General features: G+C 39.0%; 1 protein-coding gene across 5 annotated transcripts in view; it reads left to right on the forward strand.

Annotated features, from left to right (window-relative positions):
• Window positions 1–2,711: 2,711 nt before the first annotated feature.
• The window catches only part of NSUN7 (NOP2/Sun RNA methyltransferase family member 7), a 51,901-nt gene continuing 29,815 nt past the window's right edge, over window positions 2,712–24,797 (forward strand). For 2 of the 5 annotated variants that reach the window (XM_054688332.1, XM_054688333.1), the window contains exons 1-10: window positions 2,712–2,814; window positions 3,118–3,512; window positions 9,815–9,873; window positions 10,247–10,377; window positions 16,888–17,040; window positions 17,374–17,557; window positions 18,466–18,676; window positions 19,692–19,835; window positions 21,077–21,178; window positions 24,222–24,339. In XM_054688332.1, coding sequence (XP_054544307.1) covers window positions 3,200–3,512; window positions 9,815–9,873; window positions 10,247–10,377; window positions 16,888–17,040; window positions 17,374–17,557; window positions 18,466–18,676; window positions 19,692–19,835; window positions 21,077–21,178; window positions 24,222–24,339 — 1,415 coding nt within the window. In that variant the 5' untranslated portion in view covers window positions 2,712–2,814; window positions 3,118–3,199. The remainder of the gene's footprint in view (window positions 2,815–3,117; window positions 3,513–9,814; window positions 9,874–10,246; window positions 10,378–16,887; window positions 17,041–17,373; window positions 17,558–18,465; window positions 18,677–19,691; window positions 19,836–21,076; window positions 21,179–24,221; window positions 24,340–24,797) is intronic. The other 3 variants (XM_054688334.1, XM_054688331.1, XM_037530240.2) reach the window with 3 other exon arrangements.

The following is a 24,797-nucleotide window of genomic DNA, read 5'->3' on the forward strand; positions in this document are numbered from 1 at the left end:
GATAGAAACATTAGGAAAACTTGTATAGAGGTGTGCTTACACTCAGTTTCAAGATGAAGTGGGAGTTCACAACGGGGACAAAAGGAGAAAGGCTCTCGAGACTACGGGAACATAACCTATGTCAAGATACAGACATTTGGGGGAATGGTTTTGATAGGGGTTGGGGCGGAGGAGATCGGGTGAGACACTAAGCTGGTATAGCAGGAAATCTGCACACACATATTGCTTATGGCCTGTCTGCTCTGAGTTAATTTTCCAGCCCAGGGACACGAGTGGAGGGGTGCAGGGAGCTAGTGCTATGTGAAGACCAGCCTCAGCACACTAGGACGAGCCTGAGGCCAGGTGTCCAGGAGGTCCATAGGAGCTCGGGGACTGGGCATCACAGGCTCCTGGCAGCAGTGAAGTCCTACTTACTGCTGAACTCTCTTTGTTCAACTCACTCTAAAAAGCCAGCTGGAAATGAAATGTTAAGGCTGTTCTTTAGGGTGCGCCCCTCCCACCCCCACAGTCCCCCATCTTACAGCTTGCCCACTGGCTGATTAAAGTGCACTTTAAAGATTCAATTCCTGTCTTTACTTTACTGGCATTCGGTGGTGACAGGTGGCCCGAACTCCAGTCTTCTGGTTATAGTTTGATGATGTCAAGCAATGATGCTGGAAAGGCAAGGAAGGGCCAGGTCGCAGACACCCTGGCCTTCCTTGCTAGATGATTTGGATTTTTCCCAGTAGACAGGAAGAAACTGTGAGGTAGGTGGGATGGAGCGTGGGAAGATTCACATTAAATATGGAGTGTTAACAAGAAGGCTATCTATGATCGCACTAGTTTTAAAATCCTTAGACTACTACTCTTTTTTTTTTATTTTGTATTTTTTACATCATTTTTCATTTTTGTACAATATGCATTTTCACCTCGGTTATTGTCCGGGTGAAATTCCCACCGCCCATTCACCAGTGATCTATCGCCACGGTCCCTTGTACTCTTCCCACCCTTGTTTTGATCCTACTCCCTTGTCCCACTGGCAGAATGTCTCTGATTTATAATTGTCTGTTGATTTTGATTTTTAATTTATTATAGTTACTTTTTCTTTTTCCTGATCCCTTCTTTGGATCCTCTACATTCCTCCTGTAAGGGAGACCATCCTGCATTTTTTTCTTTCTGGCTTATTTCACTGCGTAGACTACTAGTCTTATTGAAACCTGCTAGACAAGTTTCAAAGTAGAAATACAAATGGTATCTATTGGGGGGAAAAGCAATTTTTTCCTTTCCTTTTCAGTTTTAGAACATGTGTTCTGGAAAGAAAATGTTAAAAGGCTATCAAAGAAGCGCTGAAAATGCACTCAGCAGAAGACTTACATCTCAAGTCACTTGGTTTTATTCTAGAAATAGAATAAAAGAATTTTTTGTTTACGTTCAACAATTAGTATAGCTGACTTATTTTCCTTTGATGCATGAGGATGATTGTCTCTAGGCATCTCAAAAATTAAAGCACCACATTAAAATTGTTTGGGGAGGTTATATTTGTTCCCAGTTCATTCTGTAATTTGGAGGGAGGGGCAAATTAGATCTTTCATTTCAGCAACGTCTTTCTTTGCAGACTTTTTCTGGAAAGGAGAGATGCGGTCTTAACTTCACTAAGACCTTCACAAACTTGCCCTGGAAGAGTCTGTCCAACGTCACGTCCACTGTTTTCAAGAGCCTGTGTAGCGGCAGGAGGACATGGAGCAGGTTCTCTATGATCCAAGCAGACGGGTGAGGGAGGAGTCCTGGAGTCCTCAGTGGCTTTTCAGGCTTATATTGGGATTTTACTGGGTACTCTGCAGGCAGAGGTGGGTTGGGAGGAGGCTGGCAGGCCTCCCAGCCCCCAGCAAGTCTTCCCTCTTTCTGGACTCTCTGCTCTACTGGCGTCCCCATGATGCCACCCTTCCAAGCCCAGTCTCTCAGCACAGGTGTCTCCACTTACGCATGCCCACACCATCAGGCATGCATTCAGAACCACAAGGCTCCATCTTCCATCCTAACTGCGGGAGGGCAGAAAAGCCTGAAAATCACTCACCCTACAGCATGGAAATAAAGCTCGTCTTTCCCCCACTTTTCAGCAGGGCTGCGTCCATCTGTTTAAACACTAACTGCTAAATCCCTGCTAAATCCACCGAGTTGGGTGCCATCAGCGACACAAAATTCTTCAAGAGCACCGCAGGGGGCGAGTCAGGAAAGAGGGGTCACTCGTGTTTCGTGGGTCACTCGTGGGGGGGGGACCCTCGGGTTGGGGTGCTCCGACTGTGCAAGGGCCTTCGGCGTCTAGAGGGCCCAGCACAGGTGTCCGGGCACCGGAGGAGGAGCCGTGCGCCCAGCCAGAGGGCCGCGGGGCCAAATCCCGCGGGAGCGGCCCCTGGGCTGGCTGCGCGCGTCCACTGCGCTCCGGTTGCCTTGGAGACGCGGGTCCAGTGCGAACTGACCGCTCGGGGCTGGGGAGGCCGAGCTCCCCGCCACCTGCGCCCGCGCGCCCCGCGGCCCCGCGCCCCACACCGCTCCGCCTCCGCGTCCGAGCGCCCCTGCGCGTGGCCCGGCGAGGCGCCCAGGCGCGCCCTCCTCCCGGGCACCGGAGCCAGCGGGCGCGGGAGGCCGCGACCCCCTGTCCCGAACCCGGCCGGTGGGACAGGCTGCATTTGAACCAAACGGCCTCCGCGGGCTGCCGCTGCGCTGCGGTGCAGTCCCGGGCTCCGTGGGCTCAGCTGCCGGCACCAGCCGCCGGCGCCCGAGGTGCAGCGGTGCAGCGTCTCGGTCCCCAGAGCCCCGGCAACATCCGCCCCTGGAGTAAGAGGGGAGTCGTGGGAGCGGGTAAAAGGGGCGCTCCTGGGGCTGCGGACGCGCCTCACTGGGGAGCTCCGTCCCCAGAACGGGCCTCGGGAAAAGTTGCTGCCCCCCAACACACACACCTCGCCCCCCTTTTAGAGTGTGAAGGTTTCGCTGGGCCTTTGTCGGGCCCCAGCTCTGGGCTGCACGGATCCGCCGGTAAATGCCACCTTTCCGCCTTTGAGACCCAAGCGAAGGCGGCCTCCGAGGGTGGCCCTGCAGAAATGATGGTTCACCGAGATGAGCTTATCTTTTCTTTCGCAGAGACGATGCTTAAGGGGAAAGGAAAGCCACTTCTTGGAATGTCTGAGTTGTAATTCAGGCTTGAGTTACGGTCCGGGCAAACATGCTGAACCCCACAAGTGAACTGGAGTTTGCAAACCAAGAAGATACCGAGGACATCGCCCAGTTCGCGCCCCTGGCACTGTCAGGTGGCGAAGCATCCAACGAAACAAACATGGCCCCTGTACCCGAAAAGACTGGCTATCCGGACTGCGTTTACGTTATGGCAGCAAATATTTTTCAGGGTATTCGAATGGAAAAGTCACCAGAGAAAGTCCTCATCAAGTACGGGAATGAACCCCTTCCATCCTTGTCGGAGTCTGGGGACGAATCCTTTCAACGTTTGTCCTATGAGCTGGCTTTCAGTACCCTGAAGTGTGAGTAGTACCATCTTAAAGATGAAGTCTAAGAAAACAGTGAGAATTTGCAGAGCTCGTCACCCCCCTTACTCTCCGCACACATGCAAACACATGCTTTGTTGTTACCCAACATGCTTGTCTTTGGTCTGTTGCAAAGGGGAAGGAATTGAGAGAGTTGGAGTAAAACAAGCCCTTTTCACTGCTAATATCCCTGTGCCTGTCCTTAGTGTAATACACAGATATTCAACTGGAGGAGGAGACAGGTCCTTAAGCAGAAAGGAAAATCCATTAAAGTATACAATCATAGTCTTCTCTCTATTTCTTTCCATTCTTTGTGCTTATTTTCTGTTTTGTGAACTTTCACAGAGAGAAAACCAGTAAGGGATGGGAGAAACAAGAGATGGAATAAAGAAAAAAAGGTGCAGTGTTTAAAAAGAGCAATATCAAAATTAAATCAATTCCAATTAAGATGATCCCTTTCAGAGGCAATAGCTTTAATTTTGGGGGAGCTTGTATATTCCTCCAAACTCATTTGCCTGGAGGGTTTTCGGTGCAGTGTTTCAGATCCTCTCGATAGTGGTTAATTAACTTCTGAGGATGATACTAAATTAGAACCAGATACTATAATAACAAGAGTGAGCAGTCAAGGGGTCTGGAGACATTTATTTTTGTACTAGGTATAAACTGAACTAATATACTGTAGTACAATACACTGTAATACAAACTATGAAGTTTTCATTGGTTTGTAAACTGACTGATTATAGTACCAAAAAGAAGTTCCAGAATTTGGAGTATGTTAGGATGGTGGAAATGATGAGCTTTCAAAAAAGACACCTTGAAAGGGAAACACTCTTCAGGACATATTTCCTTAGTATTAGTACTTAATGGGCCTTGCACATTCTACAGGCACTTATCAATTGCTTGGTTGAATTAAAGCTTTCTTTGTTTTTTGTTTTTTTAGTTTCATTCTTTTTCTCCTGCTTGTGATTTTTTTTTTTGTTTGTTTTAAAAATCTCTCTTGTTCATATTTCCTCCTCCAAATTAATCTTCAGTTTGGTTTCATCTCTTCCCTCCTTTCCATTAAAAAAAAATGTAGTTTTGAAGACCAACCAAGCGTTAGACTTTAAATATTGAGTTATATCAATATTTTTTTTTTTTTTTTTTTTTTTGCAGCAGTAAAATACTGACTGGGCATCTAGGTTTGTTGTTGTTTCCTAACTTTAATGACAAAACTCTCTTATAGACTTTGTTTCCCTACTAGAGTATTGAGTCTTACCTTTAGAAATCAATAACTTGAAAAAACTTGAAAAAATTCTGTGTAAAACCAGTGCATTAACTAGATGGCCATGCCATAGTGATATGGTAGTATGCTATCTTTTTCTTTCTCCAAATTTTTATTTCTGTTTTAAGAAAAGGTTTTGTGACTATCTGATCTTTTTTTAATGACACAGAAAACTCCATTCAGAAAATTATTTTCTTAGACCCCCCCAGATCTGGTTTTCCTTGATATGTCCATCTTTTATAAGTTCAAATTCTAAAATAAGATGGATGTTTGTTTACTTGGTACAAGTATTTTCTTCTTTTTTTAAAGATTTATTTATTTATGCATATAAGAACTGGGGTACAGGCCAGAGGTGCGGGGTGGTGGTGGTGGTGGTGAGTGGATTCACCAGAGACAGAACGGGGAACGGAACAGAACAGGAGGAATAACTGAAATACACTGCTGAGGGGAGCAGCGGGCAAGTCAGGAGAGGTCTGCCGTGCCATGTGAGTAGCTCCCTGGCCGGGGATAGAACTCGTGCTACAGTGGCTGTGGACAGCTTCATAGGTTCTGTCTTAGCCCCTTGCACCACCAGGGTGGCCTGTATTTTCTTCTTATAATAATATCTTGCTTTCTATTATCATCTGAATAATTTTTGAATGTCAAATGGAATAAAACTAGAATTCTGAAATGCAGTGGGTTTCTAAGATAATTAGAAACTTTAAAACATTGCTGGGTGTTGTGTCTTTCATCTTTATCTTCTGGATTATTAGTGTTTCTTCCATGTGATAGTTTGTAGATGTAACATTTGTATGGCTTAGGTTCAGGGAATCACTGTTCAGAAAAGAAAAGGCAGGATTTCTTTCCAAAGGTTTTATAGGAGCAGTAAAGCTGAAAAGGTTAATGTAAAAACTAAAGAGAACTTGGATAATGGTCCCTTTTATTGGTGAGTTTCTGGTAGGTAATTAGATCAAATTACCTTTTTTTTTTTTTTTTTTTTGAGGAAGTAGAAGAAAAAATGATAGAAAAATCTCTTCGCTAGACAAATGTGAAATATATTCCTTTGGTAGTGTTGCATGTTTTTCAGTTTTATTGTTTACTTCTTGTTGGTGTTCTTTATGTATAAGCTTTTCAAAGCAGAGAGTGTGTTTATCTGATTAACCTTTTAAACTTTTAAAGGGCTCAGGGTAATGTTTTTTTGAAATGAAGATCTACTAGTCCTGCTTTAATAAATAGCCCCGAGGTCAATTTTCTATTATAGAAGGTAATGAAGAGTAGCACATTCTTACTGAGTGTGACTTCTATCAAGGAAGTAGATTGCTAGTAGCCAGTTTATTTTTTCAAAGACTCTTGGGATATTTCAAGGAATGCTAAATATTAAAAAGGAAGAAAAATTGGCAAAATGATTTTTTAAAAATATATTACTGAGCAACAAATGAAGAGGGAAAGCGAGGAGAGGTGTCCCTGAAATCCTGATCTTATTCTTGACTTAGTATTTCCCCATCCTTCTAGATATACATAGCCGTCAGTGAACTTGCCGTCCCATGAACTGACTGTGAAAAATCTGTTAGTGAATAACATAGCAAATGCTTAATGTATGATTTGGTTATGGCTTTGGGAACTAGTAGTTGGAGCTGGGACAAGACAAAATAAACCATCCTCAGGTTCAATGATTCATTAGGACTCACAGAACTGAGCAAATCTACTTATACTCCTGGGTTACCATTTGTTCCAGAGAAAGGATACAGATTAAAATCAGCACGAGAAAAATTTGTGTAGGGCAGAGTTCAACAGAGACCAGATGCAAATTCCCTAATGTCTTTCCCAATGGAGCCTTCTGGACAGTCCTTAATTCTCCCAGCAACAATAGGAGACAACATGGATGAAGTATTGCCAAGGGAAGCTCAATCATGCCTTGCTGGGCAAGGTTTTTATTGGAGTCAGTCGTGTAGACCATGAGTCATATAGCGCCTATAGACCGTGAGCACTCTCCTGGCTGACCTTACTCAATCCCTAGCTTTTCCAGAGGTCAATCTTACTCAATCCCTAGCTTTTCAAGCTTAAACTGTGGGCCAAGGCCCCATGTGTACAAAGACAATTTAATCAGGTAAGATGTCCACTGGATTATGTATCAGGAGCCAGTTGAGGGCCAAACCTTTGTTTGGAATGTGTGGGGTTTGGCCACCCAGGCCTGCTGATTTAATTGTTGATTGCACAGCTGTTCATTAGGAAAACAATCTAGCTCAATAACCTCTTATGTTCTGAGCATCACGGAGAAGTTAAAGCAATTCTCTTGAGTGACAATAATAATACCTTGTATTTGCATATCACATTGCAGCTCACAAAACCACTTATACCTTTTGATATACCAGTCCTTTGAAAAGAAAGATTCTCACTTAGCATATAAAAAACTTGAGGGAAGCTTAAGAAGAGATTAAATGATATACCCAAACAAGGAAGAAGAGTAAACGATGAAAAAAATCTCCTCTGGTATAAAGGAAGCACCCCCGCACCCCAATTTCTAATTCTAGTGTTTTCTGTGGTTCACATTGTTTTATTTGTATTATGTAATTTTGCATTTGGTGATGCCAGCTTCTTTTCCCTGGTATCTGCTTTTCTTAAATCTTCTTTCCAACGTGTTAGTGACAGTTACTACTTTGTCAAGAAGACTACAGTGATTGTTTCAAGTCTCCCTTTTCCCTCAATCACAAACCCCCACTCATCTATATTTTATAATTATAGGAGCATCTTAGCTTTCTTGAAGTGAAGGTTCTAGAGATCTCTCATATGAAGGAAACTACGAAAACATAAAAATAGGGAGAACCTAGCGGAGAATCAAAACAAGAAGCATGTTCCACTTTACGGCTGGAATGGGAGGGATGATGAGAGAGAGAGAGAGAGAGAGAAAGAGAGAGAGAGAGAGAGAGAGAGAGAGAGAGAGAGAGAATTGGAAATACAGGGGCATTGGAATTAAGAGTTTCCTTCAACTCTTCAACAGACTGAAGAGAAAAGACTTTAATCAGTGGGGCTTGGGGCATAATTGGAGCTGTTGTGCTTAACTAGGATAGGTTTGGAGTCTTCAGGTAAGTCCTGATAACCCACATCAGGCATTAGCAGTATGTTTTATTTAGCCATTCTTGTGTGTTATGAGTGAGATGAGGAAAAGCTGCATAATGTCGTGGTGAAGCGCGTGTAATTTGGTTTCAGACTACCAGGGTCTGCTCTGCCAATTGCTGTGGGGCTGTAACATCTTACTTAACCATTCCTTGTCTTATTTCCTACTCTATAAAGCAGGGATAATGATGGCACCTAATTCACAAATATGTTATGAGAATTAAATGAGTTAATATCTGAAAAGTGCTTAGAACAATGTCTAGCACCTAGAAAGTTCTATCTGAAATATACAGTTACTATTAAAGATTATGGTACTATGTGAGGATGTTACATGAACTGCAGATATGAGAAGGCAATGCATTCCACACAGTATCTGGAACAGGCCAGAGATGATAATGGTTTTGACAAGAACCCTAGAAAAATAGTTCATTGTTGGCAAAAAAACATATTCTGTCTGCTTTTCCTTCACAATGCCTCCTGTTTTGTAGGAGTCCAGCACTCCGATACGCAAAGTTCTACAGCTGACGTAGTCATGTTGTCTTAGAAATTCTTCATTCTTGTGGTGACCATATTTTCCATGACAAAAATTGGAAGTCTTGTGGAGAAACAATGAAGCAGATAGAAACTGGTTTATAAATATGAAGGGTGTGAAATTTCATTTTCCTTAAAAGTTAAATGGGGGAGGGTCTCCCTGGTATCGCAAGGGGTTAAGATGCAACCTATGAAGCTGTCCGCAGCCACTGTAGCACGAGTTCGATCCCTGGCCAGGGAGCTACCCACATGGCACAGCAGACCTCTCCTGGCTTGCCCGCTGCTCCCCTCAGCATTGTGCTTTGGTTGATCTGCCTGTTCTGTTCCCCACTCTGTCTCTGGTGAATCCTCTCCCCCCCCCACCTCTGGCCTGTACCCCAGTTCTTGTATAAATAAATAAATAAATCAATAAATAAAGTTAAATGAGGGATATGACCCCTTGTAGAGTACAGCCACAATTGTAGCTAAAATATTGATAATGGTATGCAAAGGATTTCTTACAAAAACTGTGCTCCTAAATTACCTCCTTTTAATTTTCCCACCCCCCCCAGTTAAAAATTGAAATTCATCATGTGCTGTGCATATAGTTTCCCATAAATGTTAGATGAATTGAACTAGCCTAACTTTCTGTACAAATGACTAAAGCATTTTTTATGTGATGTTTGTGTGTGTGTGTAAAGTTGTATTGTTGTCACAAAAGGAACACATGCAGTCTGTGGTGTAAAAATATGTCCACTTGTTTGCACTTAGTATCTTTGCAGTTATCCCTCTGCCTAAAGTGCTTTCTCCCCCTAGATCTTCACATGGCTGACTTCTTGTCATTTGGGTGTTAGAGTAATCGTCACCTTATCAGTGGCTTCATTTTGAGTTATGCCAAATCTTTAAGTAAGAAATAATACTAATCTAACACAAACTCCTTGAGAGAATAAAGGAAGAAGGAACACTTCCTATTCATTGTGTAAGGTCAGCTTCACCCAGATAACAACATAAACAAGGAGATTACAGTAAAGGAAATAATAAACCAACATCCTCCCTGACTTTAACATGAAACAAAATCCTAAACAAAGTATTAGCAAACTAAATGCAGCAATACACACACACAAAAAATAAAGCATTATAAATTAGATCCTCTTTAGTGTATTTTAAAGGACATAAAGGTTGGAATTCCTTATTTACTGCTTTGAATATTCAGATAGTGCTTCCTTGACTGTGGAGCCTGGGTCACAAAGATTTAGGATTTGTAAAGACTGCAAACATTTCAGCATGGCATTATAATTGAAATCTTTATCAAGAATTGAGCTATATTTCAGCTAGGAAAGTAAAAACTACTGTGACATTGTCAGAAGTATATTGTGATGTCAAAGTTTTCATTTTCTGCCTTGATGTTTTCAGTGACATCTTTCTTGTCTTGCAGATCAAGATATTTTGGAAAGTATATTAATAGACAGCTATATCTATTCAAGTACCACAATAGTAAGTAGACAACTCTATATAGTTAGTTCTTTCATGATAGTTATTTAGAAAGTATTAAAAAATACTCAAATAACTAGTTTACTTAATGCTGAGACTGCTTCAAAATACATCTTCAGCTCTTTCCTGCTTCTAACACTTGCAGTACAGACCCTTCTCCTTTGATTCTGATGAACATACCAAAAATAGTCTTCTTGGAAGCGTTTGGTCTTTACAGTATTTTTTTTTTCTATTTTGAATTCCTTCTATATCTCCTAATACAATGAGACTATGTAAAAATTATCATCCTCCTGATTTCTTATGAAAACTAATGGAATGGGAAATACTGCTATTAGATATTGTTTGCCTACTTCTCTTTGTGTGTTTCCTGTGGTAGCCAGATCACTTGAGCTGCCTTATTATTGTGATGCTGTATGATTTCCAAGATAGAAAATTTCAACCTCGTCTCCTTTCTGATAACGAAGAATCGGTAATGGAAGTTCAAGAAGTGGAGAACCTCCTTAACAGGTAATTATAAAAGTGAAAAGAATGTTTGACAATAAATTGCTATTAGTCTCTTCTTTGGTAAAATATTTAAAATTTATACAGACAAATGTAAAAGTGTGTAAGTTTCTTCCTTTTTCAAGCTGTCCTGAACTGGTTAAATATTCTGTTTAAAATCAAATTGTTTTTGAAAATTTGAATTGTAAGATCCAACTTATAAACATGTGGAAAATCATGAAAACATTAATTTTTTAAATTTTTATATTCCCCATATAATTGCAACCCCCTGATTTTGACCCAAATCCCTCCTTCCCCCCCGCCCCCAAGTGTGTCTCTGGTTCATAGTTGTTTGTTGATTTTGATTTTTTCCTTTCTTATAGTTATTCTTTTTCCTGGTCCCTTATTTAGGTTTTCTAGATTCCTGTTATGAGTGAGACCATCCGTATTTTTCTTTTTCTTTTTGGCTTATTTCGCTAAGCATGATCCCTTCCAGCTCCATCCATGTTGCTGCAAATTGCATGTGTTTATCTTTTTTGAATGCTGAGTAATATTCCATGGTGTACATGTACCACATCTTCTTGATCCAGTCATCTATTTTTGGGCATTTGGGTTGTTTCCAAAGCTTAGCTATTGTAACAGTGCTGCTATAAACATAGGGATGCAGGTGCTCTTTGGAATTGATGTTCTGTGTCCTTTGGGTAAATACCTAGGAGTGGAATTGCTGGATCATTTGGAAGCTCTATGTTTAGTAGGTCCAGAAATCTCCACACAGCTCTTCATAGTGGTTGGACCAGTTTGCACTCCCACCAGCAGTGCAGGAGAGTTCCTTTTTCTCCACACCCTCGCCAGCATTTTTGTTGCTAGTTTTTTTTTTTTTTTAATAATTTTTTATAGAGGCATGTTTTTATTTATTTGTTTGTTTGTTTGTTTGTTTATACATGCACTGGGTACAGTCAGAAGCGCGGGGGGTGAGAGAATTCACCAGAGCCAGAGCGGGGAGCAGAGCAGGCAGAAGGACCGAAGTACACTGCTGAGGGGAGCATGTTGTTGCTAGTTTTTTAATATGTGCCATTCTCACTGGTGTGAGATGGTATCTCATTGTAGTTTCAATTTGCATTTCCCTGATTGCAAGTGACGTTGAACATTTTTTCATATGCCTGGTGGCCATTTGTATTTCCTCTTTGGAGAAGTTTCTTTTTAGGTCTTCTGCCCATTTTTTGACTGGATTATTTTCTTTGTTTTTGTTGAGTCTCATCAGCTCTTTGTAGATTTTTGTGATCAGTCCTTTATTATTAGTCTTGGGTACAAAAATGTTCTCCCAGTCGGTGGGGTTCCTCTTTGTTTTGGTTATTGTCTCTTTTGCTGTACAGAAGCTCTTTAATTTGATGTAGTCCCAGCTGTTGATCTTTGCCTTCGAAATTCATATTAATTTTAAGCACATACAAAAACTAAATTTCATGTGCTGCTGCTATTATTTAAATATCCCCAGGAATTTGATTGGTTCTTGAAAATGATCCAATCCTCCAGCTGGATCCTCTGCACATCTCATGGGACTTGGGATTAGACACTGTTTTCCCCACAGAAATAGAACCATTCATACCTTAGTGTATTTCTATGGAGGAGATAAAGACTCATTTTGAGAGATTCTAGAGAAGAAAGTAATTATGTAGCAAGAATTGAATGAGAATGATTCCTCTTCATGACATTGTGTTTGACCTTTGTTGTTGATGTCTCTCTCAAGGACCTTTTCTTTAATCACACTTACACCTATGTGTGCCAACTTGTATCTTTTTCTCCATTTATTCGTGACTTTGGATTTATAACCCAGGATGATACCTATGATCATTTTTGACATATGCAAGATCTTATATAAAATGCAACTATCATTATAATACTATGTGAATAGGTTAAAAAACAATCACAAAAAGAGGTCACAGTCTCTACCTTTCTCACTTTTAGTGCTCTGACATTAGTCTTAGAATCTGTTACCGCCTTATAATTTATTGGACTTTTGTGAGACAGAATTGGAGAATAAGGCAACTGGAGCAAGAAGACTTGGTAGTCTGTCCTCCCAAACTACCCAGACCTGTGCATCCCGAAGTCTTCCTGATTATAGTTTAGGCACCACTATCTACCTGCTGGTCATCTGGCTCCTTGTATCCCTCATTCTGTAACTTCAGTTCAAAGACATGTGCTGAATTTGTCTACTTTTCCACTCTTACCACCCAAGCACCATAATCCGTCACTGGTACCACTGCAAGAGCTTGCTTGTTTCCCAGCCTGCTGCTCCTACTGTCCCCCAATCCATTCTACACAGCAGGTACGGTGGTCATTTTAAAATGTGATTGTGTGGTCATGAGAGAGTATCTTGGATCAGACTTATCTTCCGACACCAGATAAGTAGAAACGACTAGGAAACTGGACAAAATGTATGAGGCAGAGGTTTTGGACATTAGAGAAGCAGTACAGAAACTTGATTCCTGAGAAAATGAAAACCAGTGAGGTGAGCCCTGGAATCGTTCTGGCTATATGCCTACAGGCACTTTCTAACTTTCATACAGGAAGGGATCCCAAGGGGAGAACCGTAGTTTTGCTAAATTAAGAAAACAGAGATTTAAGTTTTAGAAAGCTGAAATGATCATTTGGTTTTGTCTTCTTTGCTACTGTGGTGAGGTGATTTACATAGAATTTTTTTTTAAAGATTTATTTTATTTATTTATACATGCACTGGGTACAGTCAGAAGCGCAGGAGGGTGAGAGAATTCACCAGAGCCATAGCGGGGAGCAGAACAGGCAGAGTGACAAAGTACACTGCTGAGGGGAGCAGCGGGTGGCAGGAGAGGTCTGCGCGCCATGTGGGACCCTCGCCCAGCGGCCGGGGATCGAACCAGTGCTGTAGAGGCTGTGGGCAGCTTTGCAGCCCAGTGCTCAACCACGCCACCAGGGGAGGCCCCAGAGGATGTTTTGAGTGTTAAATCAACCATGTTTTCATGGGATAAATAATATTTGCTCAGCTATATCCTTTTTCTTGTTTTCCCTGTTCTCTAGCCCTTGTAATGTTCCAGAGCCTCTTATTTGCCAGATGCCCCCCTAGATCCTTTAATCACTCATTTTCTTGTCTCTCCTTCTTTAGAAAGTCTTAGTCTATTTCACTGACCTAGGGGATGGGCTGAACAGTCATCAATATGGTGTCTGCTTTTATATTTGTATGGGGCATTCAAGCTGTTCACTGGAGATTATCTTTTGGCATTAAGAAAAAATTCAATTTGTATTTAAAGAGAATTGCATTTCTGGTGTTAAGAATTAGTAATGACACTCAAAAACGTGTGCTATTTTGTTCATTTAATATAATTTCTGAAAAATTTGAAATCTAAAAGAAGTAAAACATCAAAAAAAAACCTCATGTATTAGTTAGGATTCTTTCTTGGCAACTGTGTCCCCACTCAAACTAAATTAGGCAAAAGGGAAAATTGATTAGACAGCATCTCATGAAAAGATGAACATTGAGACTGCAGGGAGCGTGAGTAAATCCTGTGACTCCTCAGCTCTAGTCTCAGCTTCTACCTGTGCTTTGTTTTCTCTCTCTTTTTTTAAAGATTTATTTATTTATACAAGCACTGGGTACAGTCAGAACCGCGGGAGGGTGAGAGAATTCACCAGAGCCAGATGGGAGAGCAGAGCAGGCAGACTGACGAAGTACACTGCTGAGGGGAGCAGCGGGCGGCAGGAGAGGTCTGCGCGTCATGTGGGACCCTCGCCCGGTGGCCGGGGATCGAACTGGCGCTGCAGAGGCTGCGGGCAGCTTTGCAGCCCAGTGCTCAAACGCTACGCAACCAGGGAAGCCCTTTGGCCTCTTCTTTTTATCCTTTTCTTCCCAGAGTCAGATACTGGTGGGGAGGACTCAGAAGTTTCCAATCTCAGCGCCAAACACTAGAAAGATTGACTTGACTTTGTTTCTATTTGGTATGCTAAAGAAATCTCTTGACCCTGAGGTGGGTCAAGCGAGGCCCAACCTCTACCACTCAGCTATGGCCGAGGACCAGAGTCAGAGACAGCTCCCAAGAAAAGTACATGGATCGTAGTCAGGAAGGAGGAGGGACATTTTTCAGAAGAGGAGAGGTTCTATTCCCAGAAGGGCAGGTGTGTTTAGACTACACACCAGTGGGTTTCTACCATAAATGGAAACATTGGGGATAACTTTGGTTTTGGCTATTCTTTCTTGGGACATACTATATTGAGTATAATTTGATATTACATTAATACAAGTTTATTTCATTCTGACTGTATGAGGAGTGTTGTTAAGAGGAGATAGTCGGGCAATTGTCTGATAACATTCCCATTGTAACAGGAGATGGACTTCTGGATCAAGAATATGCAAAGATTTCCTTTGAGTCAATGCTTTTGCCTTACAGCTATGGGAAAAGTTTTATAGTAATCACAGGATATTTCGTGACAGTAGTAATATGTCTGGTTATCCTAATTTGGATTTGGCCTCAATCTGATATTGTATATTTACATACAAATCTCTACAACTGTATACATACCTTAAATTACTTTTGAAGTGATTAAATTATGGTAAGAGTCACAATCCAAATGTTTGCTACCTGGAAATTTATAAAATGATTTCTCTCTGTACTCCCCAATATACACAACACGTGTGTATATTTTTCCAGGCTTCATGTCTCTCTAATGATTGAATCATTCAGACAATAGCATTTATTATCCTAAATTTAAACTAAGTAGGTGTTTGGAGGAATATTAAATCAAAAATGGTCTGGATGGAGTGGGAGGAAGAGGGAAGTGGAGGAAAGCGGTTAAAAGGCAAACTTCCAGTTATAAGTAAGCCCCAGGGAGCCTCCCTGGTAGCCCAGGCGGTTGAGTGCAGTGCTGTGGAGCTGTCCGCAGCCTTCGCGGCACGGGTTCAATCCAGGCTGGCAGGGAGCTACCCACATGGCACAGCAGACCTCTCCTGTCTGGCCCGCTGCTCCCCTCAGCAGTGTATTTCGTCAGTCTGCCTGTTCTGTTCCCCACTCTGTCTCTGGTGAACCCTCTCATCCCCCTCACCTCTGGCCTGTGCCCTGGTTCTTGTATGCATAAATAAATAAATCTTTTTTTTTAAAAAAGTAAGCCCCAGGGATGTGATATATAGCATGTGACTATAGTAAACTGCTATGTGATATAGAGGCAAGCTCTTAAGTAAGTAAAAAAGTTCCCAAGTAAGTAAATCCTAAGACTCTTATCACAAGGAAAAATATTTTTTCTTTTTGTTGTATCTGTATGGGATGATGGGCACTAGACTTAGTGCAGTAATCACTTCACAATATATGTAAATCAAACTATTATGCTGTATGCCTTAAACTTAACAAGGTGACATATGTCAATTACATTGTAATAAAACTGAAAAAAAAATAATCAGCACTCAGAAACATCTCATGGTGTATAACATAGAACGTTAATTCACAGCCTTTCTATTAATTTATTCTTTGATGGGCATTTTGTATTCTATAATTTTTGTGTCCCTTATTGCATCTTCGAGATGTCAGGCAGAGCATGATACAAATTTAATTTCTTGTCGTTCTAGAAGGTGTAATGTTTGCTAACCCTTCCTCCCCAAGGGCCCTGTTTTTTTTCTCTTCTCCATCCCACCCCTCATGCACACACACACATAAACACATTCTGAGGGGCAAGGCTCTTGCTCTGCTGGGTAGATAGGAAGCTGAATCTTACTGAGCGTTCTACAAGCACACACAGCATTCAGGCTTTTCCTTTATGGTGCCTCTTTCCCATTTCTCATTCTCATTCAGGGTTACAGTCGGGCTTCACTTTTCAGTAGATTCCTACTATAAAAATGTTCTGAAGATAGGTCAAGAGAAACTTGTATTTTCATTGAAGTTTTGGCTGTGAGATCAAGAAAGACCACCCACCGGTCTTCATGGTGATGCTATGTTTCTGTCACTTGGAACTTTGAGGTGTAGAATATTCAGAACCTTCAGCTCCAGGAAGGACTTGCTACAGAGCCATGAATGTTCCTTAACTTAGCCAGACTGTACTGTTGCCCTCTGTGGGAACAGCACTAGCCTATAGTGCATGTCTGCTCGGCGCCATGCACTGTGCTAAATATTTTGCACGATTGGTAATCACTACATTAATAGCAAGGTAAGTTGAACACATTTGCGAGATAAAACAGACAGAGAAAAGAGGTTCAGACAGAACCTGAATTTAACTTCGTATTTGTCTGACTCTAATTCCTCCACCTCTTTCACTACATAAAAATGTTCTTCAACCAGAAATTGATATAAAAATCTAAAAATATGACTAACTCTTTGGGGCAGCTAAAAGTGATGAAAGGAAGCGGGATTTTTGGATTTCTGTTTTAAATAGGGCAAATTTTTATTTCAGACTTCAAAAAAATTGAAATAGAATGATAGAAGGGTATATTAAAATTCTAAGTAGAATTTGTTATTATTTCTAGTGGGAAACTGATAATCTTGTCTTCAATGTAGTAGTCACCAAGAATGAATTTTCTGTCTCTAGTTTTAAGATAAAATTGGCTGCGGCATTGGCAAGATATCGAATCAAACATGATGCCCTTTCAATTTACCACATTCTTCCGGAAATAATTAGGAAACAGGAGCTAAGGGCCTCCACTTTGCCACTTTATGCTTGGATTAATACTTGTAAAATCAGGTAAGAATTTTAAATGAATTCTTTATTCCTATTTAAAGCTGCTAACCTTTCAAATTAATGTGCTAATTAATCATTACCTTTTTAGTGGGTAGGAGTGCACATCTGAGGTAGTAATTGGGGAATCATAGTTTATTTCAGGATCTTATCACCAAATTACCAAAGATAATTACATAAATATGTTAACTTTTCTGTTTCTAATTACCTTTTAGCTTATTGTTGGCTAAAATTATAAGTTCCATTAAGATGATATTTACTGCAGGAAAAAGATGCTAGCGTTAAATATATTTTTGATGTATTATCTTGTAATTGCAACCCAATGTTGTATATTCACAGCCCTGAAGAAGTTTATAACATTTTGAAGAAAAAAGGCTATAATAAGGTCACATCTGTGTTGCATGTTGATGATAAAGTCTTTGCTGTGGATCAACATTGCTATGATGTGTTAATTTTTCCATCTCACCTTAAAAGTGATCTTCTAAATATAGATCTTTTCAAAGATTGTAAACTTATATTTCAGGTAAACTAACATTTGCTTTAATTGTGATTCTCAATAATCCTACTTACCCAAAGAATCCCTCCACTTGAAAATAAAACCTAACAAACTTGTAGATTTTTTAAAAATAAATTATTAGGGAGGTTTATAAGGCCTAACTGTCATCTTGAATGAAATGAATACCTTTACAATCAGTGTTCCTATTATTCTTTGACATCCTTGTCCCATGTCAGGTTGCAAAGAACATATCTCCTCCTCAGACTCCATAGATGGAAGGAGACTTGTGTTTCTGGCAGCTGAAAGGCTGTATCTTTTTCTTCCAAGGGAGATGCAGGAGAAGGTACAATGATACCTTGTCATCCTTCTATCTTTTGAGAAGATGCTAGTGCCATCCAGTATTTGAAAACCCATTATCTCTTTACTATAGTCTTGCAGCTTTGTTGTTTAAGAAGAGTACAATGGCTGTCAATGAAGGAAGTAAATGTGAGGTACAATGTAATTTCATAGAACGAAAAATAAAAGGCCCCCCAAATTAAGTTGAAGTCATGTTTATGACTTTAGTTTCTAATTATTGCTTCAGCTCCACCTTGGTCTTCTGTTCATCCCTTCACTCCACCCATATTCTTGGGCAGCCTCTCTTGGACTTATCTATAGTGGTACCCTAATAACGAAACCCAGTCTGTCTATCCCCCTTTATAAGCTTGTTAACCGTCTTACTTTTAATCTCTTGGTATTGTCAACACTATATAAAAGTGAAATGACAAGTCATAATTTAGGCCAAATAAAGTTAGGATCTTTGTTTTCAATTTAGTTTATATTAATTATCTTCTTCAAGATTCTTACCGAGTACTTACTTTTACCTAGGGCAAAAGAAAGTAAGTTCATGCTTCTAGTCAAACCTTTTGAAATCTAATCATGTCATTACCTTATAGGACAAATCTCGAAGTCTTGCTGTCCACTCTGTAAAGGCTTTACTAAATATGGATGATGATATCTTAATGGTCAATACAGGTTCATGGTACACAGTTGCCCATATGTCAATATTAACAAATAATAATACCTCAAAAATATTTGTGTGTGGAGTGCAATCACAAGCTAAGGACCCAGACCTGAAGAAGCTTTTCACAAAAATGGGATGTAAAAGTATGTACAAATATTTGTTTGGTAATCAATGTTCTACAAGATTTAGAACTGTTAAAAATGTGTGGGTATGTTCAAACGCTGTTGGGGAGACTGTAATTTTGTACCACCACTTTGAAAGACCAGCGTAAGTCACTAACATTATATGTGTATGCATCTATATAACTCCTATGACCCAGCATGTCACTTTCAGGTTTACTACAGCTCTGAATTTTTATCTACCTAAGAATTTTTACCTAAGAGAGGATAGGAACCACTGGGTAGCCAAGCAGCAGAAGAATAGTTTCTCCTTTTTAGAAGTATTCCAGCTAATGAATCAAACAGGGATGACAGAATTTGAATGTGACTACTCTGCAACTGCTGTCCTGGTATTGAAAAGGCAACTTAATGAATGAATATGACATCACTTTTGAGGATTAGTTTTGCTTCCCTCTCCCCTCAAAAAATAAGAAAAGAAAAAGAATAGAAATCTAATTAAAATTCTAAAGATTTTGGGCCTCCCTGGTGGCACAAGGGGTTAAGATGGTGTAAGAGACACTGTGCTAAACCTAAATGCATTATCTCAGTCTTCCCACAATTAGATGAGGTAGGTATTAATGTCCCACCTTATGAATAAAGAAATGGAGGTTAGAAAGATTAAGTCACATAGCTTGTAAATGGTGAAGTTGGGAGTCAGACTTGGTTATTTCTGCCTCCAATGCACATTTCTCTTCACTCCAGCTTACTACTTTAAATGGAATCTGATGTTCAGAGTGGAAAATTTAAATTATGTTTTCATAGAAAATATTAAACTTCAAAACTGTTAAGTGAAGGAGAAAGCATTCCAAGAAGAGAATTCATGTATTAACTTTGGGAAGTTATCAGAGAAGAATAGCCCTTTTCTGACTACATTAAAATGACCTTTTGTGGAGTTGAGGATTTAAAACTGAATAATAGATATAATTACATATTGCAGTGACATTTTTTAATGACTATTTCTACATCAATTTTTCTGTTTTTTTTTTTTTCTTGGTCCCAGATATTGAAATACTTCATGAGACATTTCTTAACATTGAATCAAAGAATCTTAAGTTACAGAAAGTTAAAGTGATTCTGCTGCTACCTCGTTGTTCAGGACTGGGTGTTAGTAATCCAGTGGAATTTATTTTAAATGAACATGAAGGTATTTGTTTTAACTTTAAGCTTCTCAGTCATTGCAATTTGTTGATAGTAGTATTAAAAATAAAATTCTGTAAGATCATTAAAATGACATCAAATATATTGATTAATGTCTGGCTATCGTGTATTTACTGCATATAAATTACATCCATAACCTCACTTAATCTTTACACACTTTGAGATATGAGCAAGGGGGGAGTATTCAAAATATATAATAATTGGAAGGATTTAGGCAATCAAAACAGATGCTGGCCAGTTTACTATTCTGGTATGTATTAGAGCTCAAAATATAGGCATTAAAACTCAGCATCTCATAGATGAAAAAACTGAGGTTCCGAAAAGAAAGATTAGTTTATTTGTATAAGCTCACATGGCTACTTAACAGCAGAGGGAGGATTTAGATCTGAGCTGCCTGACTCTGGAGCCTAAGATCTCAAATGATCCTAATTCGAAGTAGACGATTTCAAACTCAAGACTTCTTTAACCATTAGTATGTATGTTTGCTAATATGAATACCTCAGGATAAATGTTATTTGCTTCTTTAGTAGAATTGAAATTATTAACATTAACGTTTATTGAGCACTTACATGTAAGACACTGAGCTAATCACTTTACTTGGTGGTTTCATTAAATCCTCACAAGAAAATGAAATAGGTAGTTACCCTATTTCTTTTCACAATTATGCAATCTGAGGATTCAAGCGGTTGGCACCTCCCAGAGTCCTTGTACCGGCAAGCGTCATAAAGTCATAGAGCAATGTATATAGAGTTGCGCACTATTATCTCAGCTCATATTATCAAGAAATATCTTTAAATTTATACATGTATTTGCTTCCTTGAATTTTTTTCTTCCAAATTCTAAGCTTGTAAGTTAATGTTTTCAGTTGTATCCTTGTGTGTGCTTTGCTACTGAGATCTGACAACAGCCTACCAGTTTTGACCTTAAAATGCAAATCCTCCCTTTTCTTCCACTAGAGCCCACACTGACTGTAATTTCTCTTCTGCACCTAAATGACTTATCTGGCTAGTTGGAAGACTATGCATAAGTATTTGGATAAAAAGGAAAATAATATTAAAGCTAAATAAAATTACAGATATTTCGTTTTAAAGTTTTTAAAACACTATTTAGTTCTAATATTTTCCATGAAAACTTTCATTAATAGGGAAAATGTTTAAAAATTGATATACTATAAATATGTGAAAATCATTTAATAATGATATATTAAAAGCATTTCTTTGCTTTTAGATCTAGATTTACTTAAAGATCTCTCTCAAGGAGGCATATCAGAAGATAAACTTCACGTTTTTGCTGAACAGCAATATGAACAGCTAAAACATGCAATGAAATGTAAGTTTGTTATCAGTGCAGTCGTTAAATATGCTATAACTCTTAGAAATATTAATGTTCCTTTTATCTACTATAATCAGATGTTGAGGTATGAACCAGAAGTAAATTTTCTAGAAGTCTAAGTACTTTCAAATGTCAAGATATTTATTTTTATCAATTTAATTTTTTTAAAAATATGCTTTACTCTAATTTTGAACGTAGGCTAGAAAGTATTGACAGAGTCTTAATGTTAAAGTGAAAAAATTATGAATTTCTATTATTATACAGTTTTATCTTCTCTCTTTTCTTTGGGTTCTTGATGTAATTTTTATGTTTATTTGTCCATAATAATTCTAGAATTCTACTTTTAATCAAACTATTTCTTGTGGTGCTAAGTAATGAATAGAAACACAATTATAGTCAAAAAACAGATTTCTTGACTTGATGTCTGAGTAACAAAATGTCCTTATGTATTTCTATTATTGCTTCAGTCACTTCATTAGAATGGAGTACCATGTAGATCTTGAGTAACTCTGCCCTCCGTACATAATGTGGAAATCTAGAAGTCTCTGAGAAAATTATATAAAATTTTATTAGTTCAGCACATCTTTATCAAGTGTCTATTCTGGGTCAGGCATCAAACCATGGATGTTAGGGATACGCCTGTGAATAAATCTTGACTTGCAAATGCTCAAAGATAAGTGTGTGGGTATAGAATGGTCAATAATAAAGAAATAGCAGGCATGAAGTAAAATAGCATGCATGCTCTTCAGTAAACTGAAGAGGTCTTCCCCTCCAGTTGATGCTACTAATAAACAGGATTTTGAATATGATAGTGTATATACAACTATGAAATCCATTGGGCTGTAAGATTAGGAAATTGATAAATAATAAAAAGTTTTTTTATGCTTTAACTACTTTAAAATTATAGTCTCATCTTCTAAACGAACTATTCTCTTTCTGATATTTTCTCTATAGCTATATCATTTCCTTACCATACTGTATAATTCTATTCAGCTATGTCTTAGCATCTCAATAAAACATAGAAAGGAAGTTCCCTAGGGGTAGGGATTTTTGTGGTATACCTCAAAGGTCTGAAACAGTGCCTAGCACATAGCTGCTGCTTGATAAGTGTGAATAAGTGAGTTCTAATAAAGAAACTGAGAGTCTAAGTCTCTTTCCCAGGTTCATTAGTAGTCAGTAACAGAATTGGGATCCACATCTAAGTCTGTTGCTCTCTTTTATTTTTTAATTAACTAATCAATTAATTTGTGGTAACTTTGGTTACCTCAGAGGACTAGGTTCACACCTTCTGGAATGTTTCCATTCCTTTGTTTTGTTTTTTTTATATTCCACATGAGCAAAATGATCCAGTATTTGTCTTTCTCTCTCAGGCTAATTTCACTCAGCATCATCCCTGCCAGTTTCATGTTGTCACAGTGACAAGACTTCATGTTTTTTATTTTGTAATAGTTGAATAGCATCCCATCATGTATATGTACCACATCTTGTTAACCCAGTCATCTGTCTCTGGGATCATAAATTGTTTCCATAACTTGGTTATTGTAAGTAGTGCTGCAGTGAACATAGGAATCCATATTTCCCTTTGAGTTTTTGCATTTTTGGGGATAAATGCCAAGGAGTGAAATGACTGGATGACATGGTAATCTATTTAAATATTTTGAGAAAACTTCATTTCATACTGTTTTCCAGAGTGGTGAACTACCAACATATATAGGGGTTCCTTTTTCTCCACATGCTTGCCAAACAAATTTGTTTCTGTTTTTTTTTTTTTTTTTTAATGGGTCACACACACACAAAAAACCAAAAACGTGAGGTGGTGGGCCTTCCTGGTGATGCAAGGGGTTAAGCAATCTGTAGCCTCTGCAGCACAAGTTTGATTCCTGGCCAGCCAGGGAGCAACCCACATGGCACAGCAGACCTCTCCTGTCACACCCACTGCTCCCCTCAGCAGTGTATTTCAGTCAGTCTGCCTGTTCTGTTCCCCACTCTGTCTCTGGTGAATCCTCTCACCCCCCGCATTTCTGGCCTGTGCCACAGCTCTTGTATGCATAAATAAATAAATCTTTAAAAAAAAAAAAACCAAAAACCTGAGGTGGTATCTCATGGTTTTGATTTGTATTTCCCTGATAAAAGTGATGTTGAACATTTTACTCATGTGCCCGTTGGCCATTGTATGTCTCTTTGGAGAAGTATCTATTTAGTTTTTCTGTTTTTTTTTTATTGGATTCTTTGTTCTCTTTTTATTAAGTTGTGTAAGTTCTTTTTGTAAATCATGTGTATTAGCCCCTTATGGGATATATAGTGTCCAGAAAATTTCTCCCATTCAGTAAGGTATCTTTTTGTTTTATCAATAGTTTCTTTTGCTGTACAGATACTTTTTAGTTGGATTTAGTCCCATTTTTAATTTTTGCTTTTATTTTCCTTGTCACTGGAGTTGAGTCCCAAAGACACCACTGAAAATGTTGTGGAGTGTTTTACCTGTTTTCTTCTATGTATTAAATGGATTCTGGTCTTTGATCCAAGTCTTTAATCCCTTTTGAACTGATTTTTGTGTATGGTGAAGAGAGTGGTCTGGTTTCATTTTCCTGCACGTAACTGTCCAGATTTCCCAGCACCACTTGTTGAAGGGACTTTCCTTTCTCTGTTGCATACTTTGACTCCTTTGTTGTAGATTAAGTGTCCACGTGAGTGTGGAGTTTGTTTCTGGAATCTCTGTCTCTTTCTAGAGTCCTCTTAACTAGGTATGTGAGAAGGCTTATAGAAGCATGGCTAAAAGTTATTAAGCTCATGGTAATCTGCAGTCTTTGTGTTTGTAACTAGGTTGAATTTTCAGTTTCTATAGAATCATGTTTACTTTACTTAGTGGCCACAGTCTACATTACTAATAATACACACTTTAAAGGGAAGTCATACAAGCATCTATGGAAATTCCCATCAAAACCATGTTGTGGTCTTAGTCATCAATTAGATGTGTGGAAACAGATTTGTTTAGGGCTTTTAATGGGAGTCATTATAGTAATTACATCTTCTTTAAATATAGTTACTAAAGTTCAAGCAGTTGTTTACTGCACATGTTCAGTATTTCCGGAAGAAAATGAAGCTGTTGTTAAGAAAGCACTGGAATTTCAAGATCTTGGGCTTAAAGTGCAACCTTATAGGTAAGAAAGGAAAGAGTCGTCTAAACAACTCAATGTATTATCTTTGCAATTGAAAAATTATGATTTTGTAATTTGTATAAAGATGTTTCACTTCCTTTTTGTTGTATTTTAATATGACCAAGTAGCCTAACTTGTTACAACTTTAAAGTATTTATATCATGTGGAGCCTTTGAAATGGCTTGGCATACTACACACTAAAAGATTATTATTGGTGTTGTTATTATAGTTGGTAAAGTGAAAGGTATTTTGGCTTAGACTTGATTGGTTTCTGGAAAAATTGGGCCCAAAATTTTTATATCCCAGGATTTAGGTACACCTGTACCTCAGTAGAAGAAAAATAAGTATGTAAAATAACCTTAGAAAGTAGAGAGAAGGGCCTCCCTGGTGGCGCAAGGGGTTAAGCACTGCACTTTGAAGCTATCCGCAGCTTCTGCAGCACAAGTTCAATCCCTGGCCTG

The sequence above is a fragment of the Talpa occidentalis genome, unplaced genomic scaffold (genome assembly GCF_014898055.3).
Source record: "Talpa occidentalis isolate TD23 unplaced genomic scaffold, MPIMG_talOcc4v2.1 talOcc4.6, whole genome shotgun sequence".
In the NCBI taxonomy this organism is placed as follows: Eukaryota; Metazoa; Chordata; class Mammalia; order Eulipotyphla; family Talpidae; genus Talpa; species Talpa occidentalis.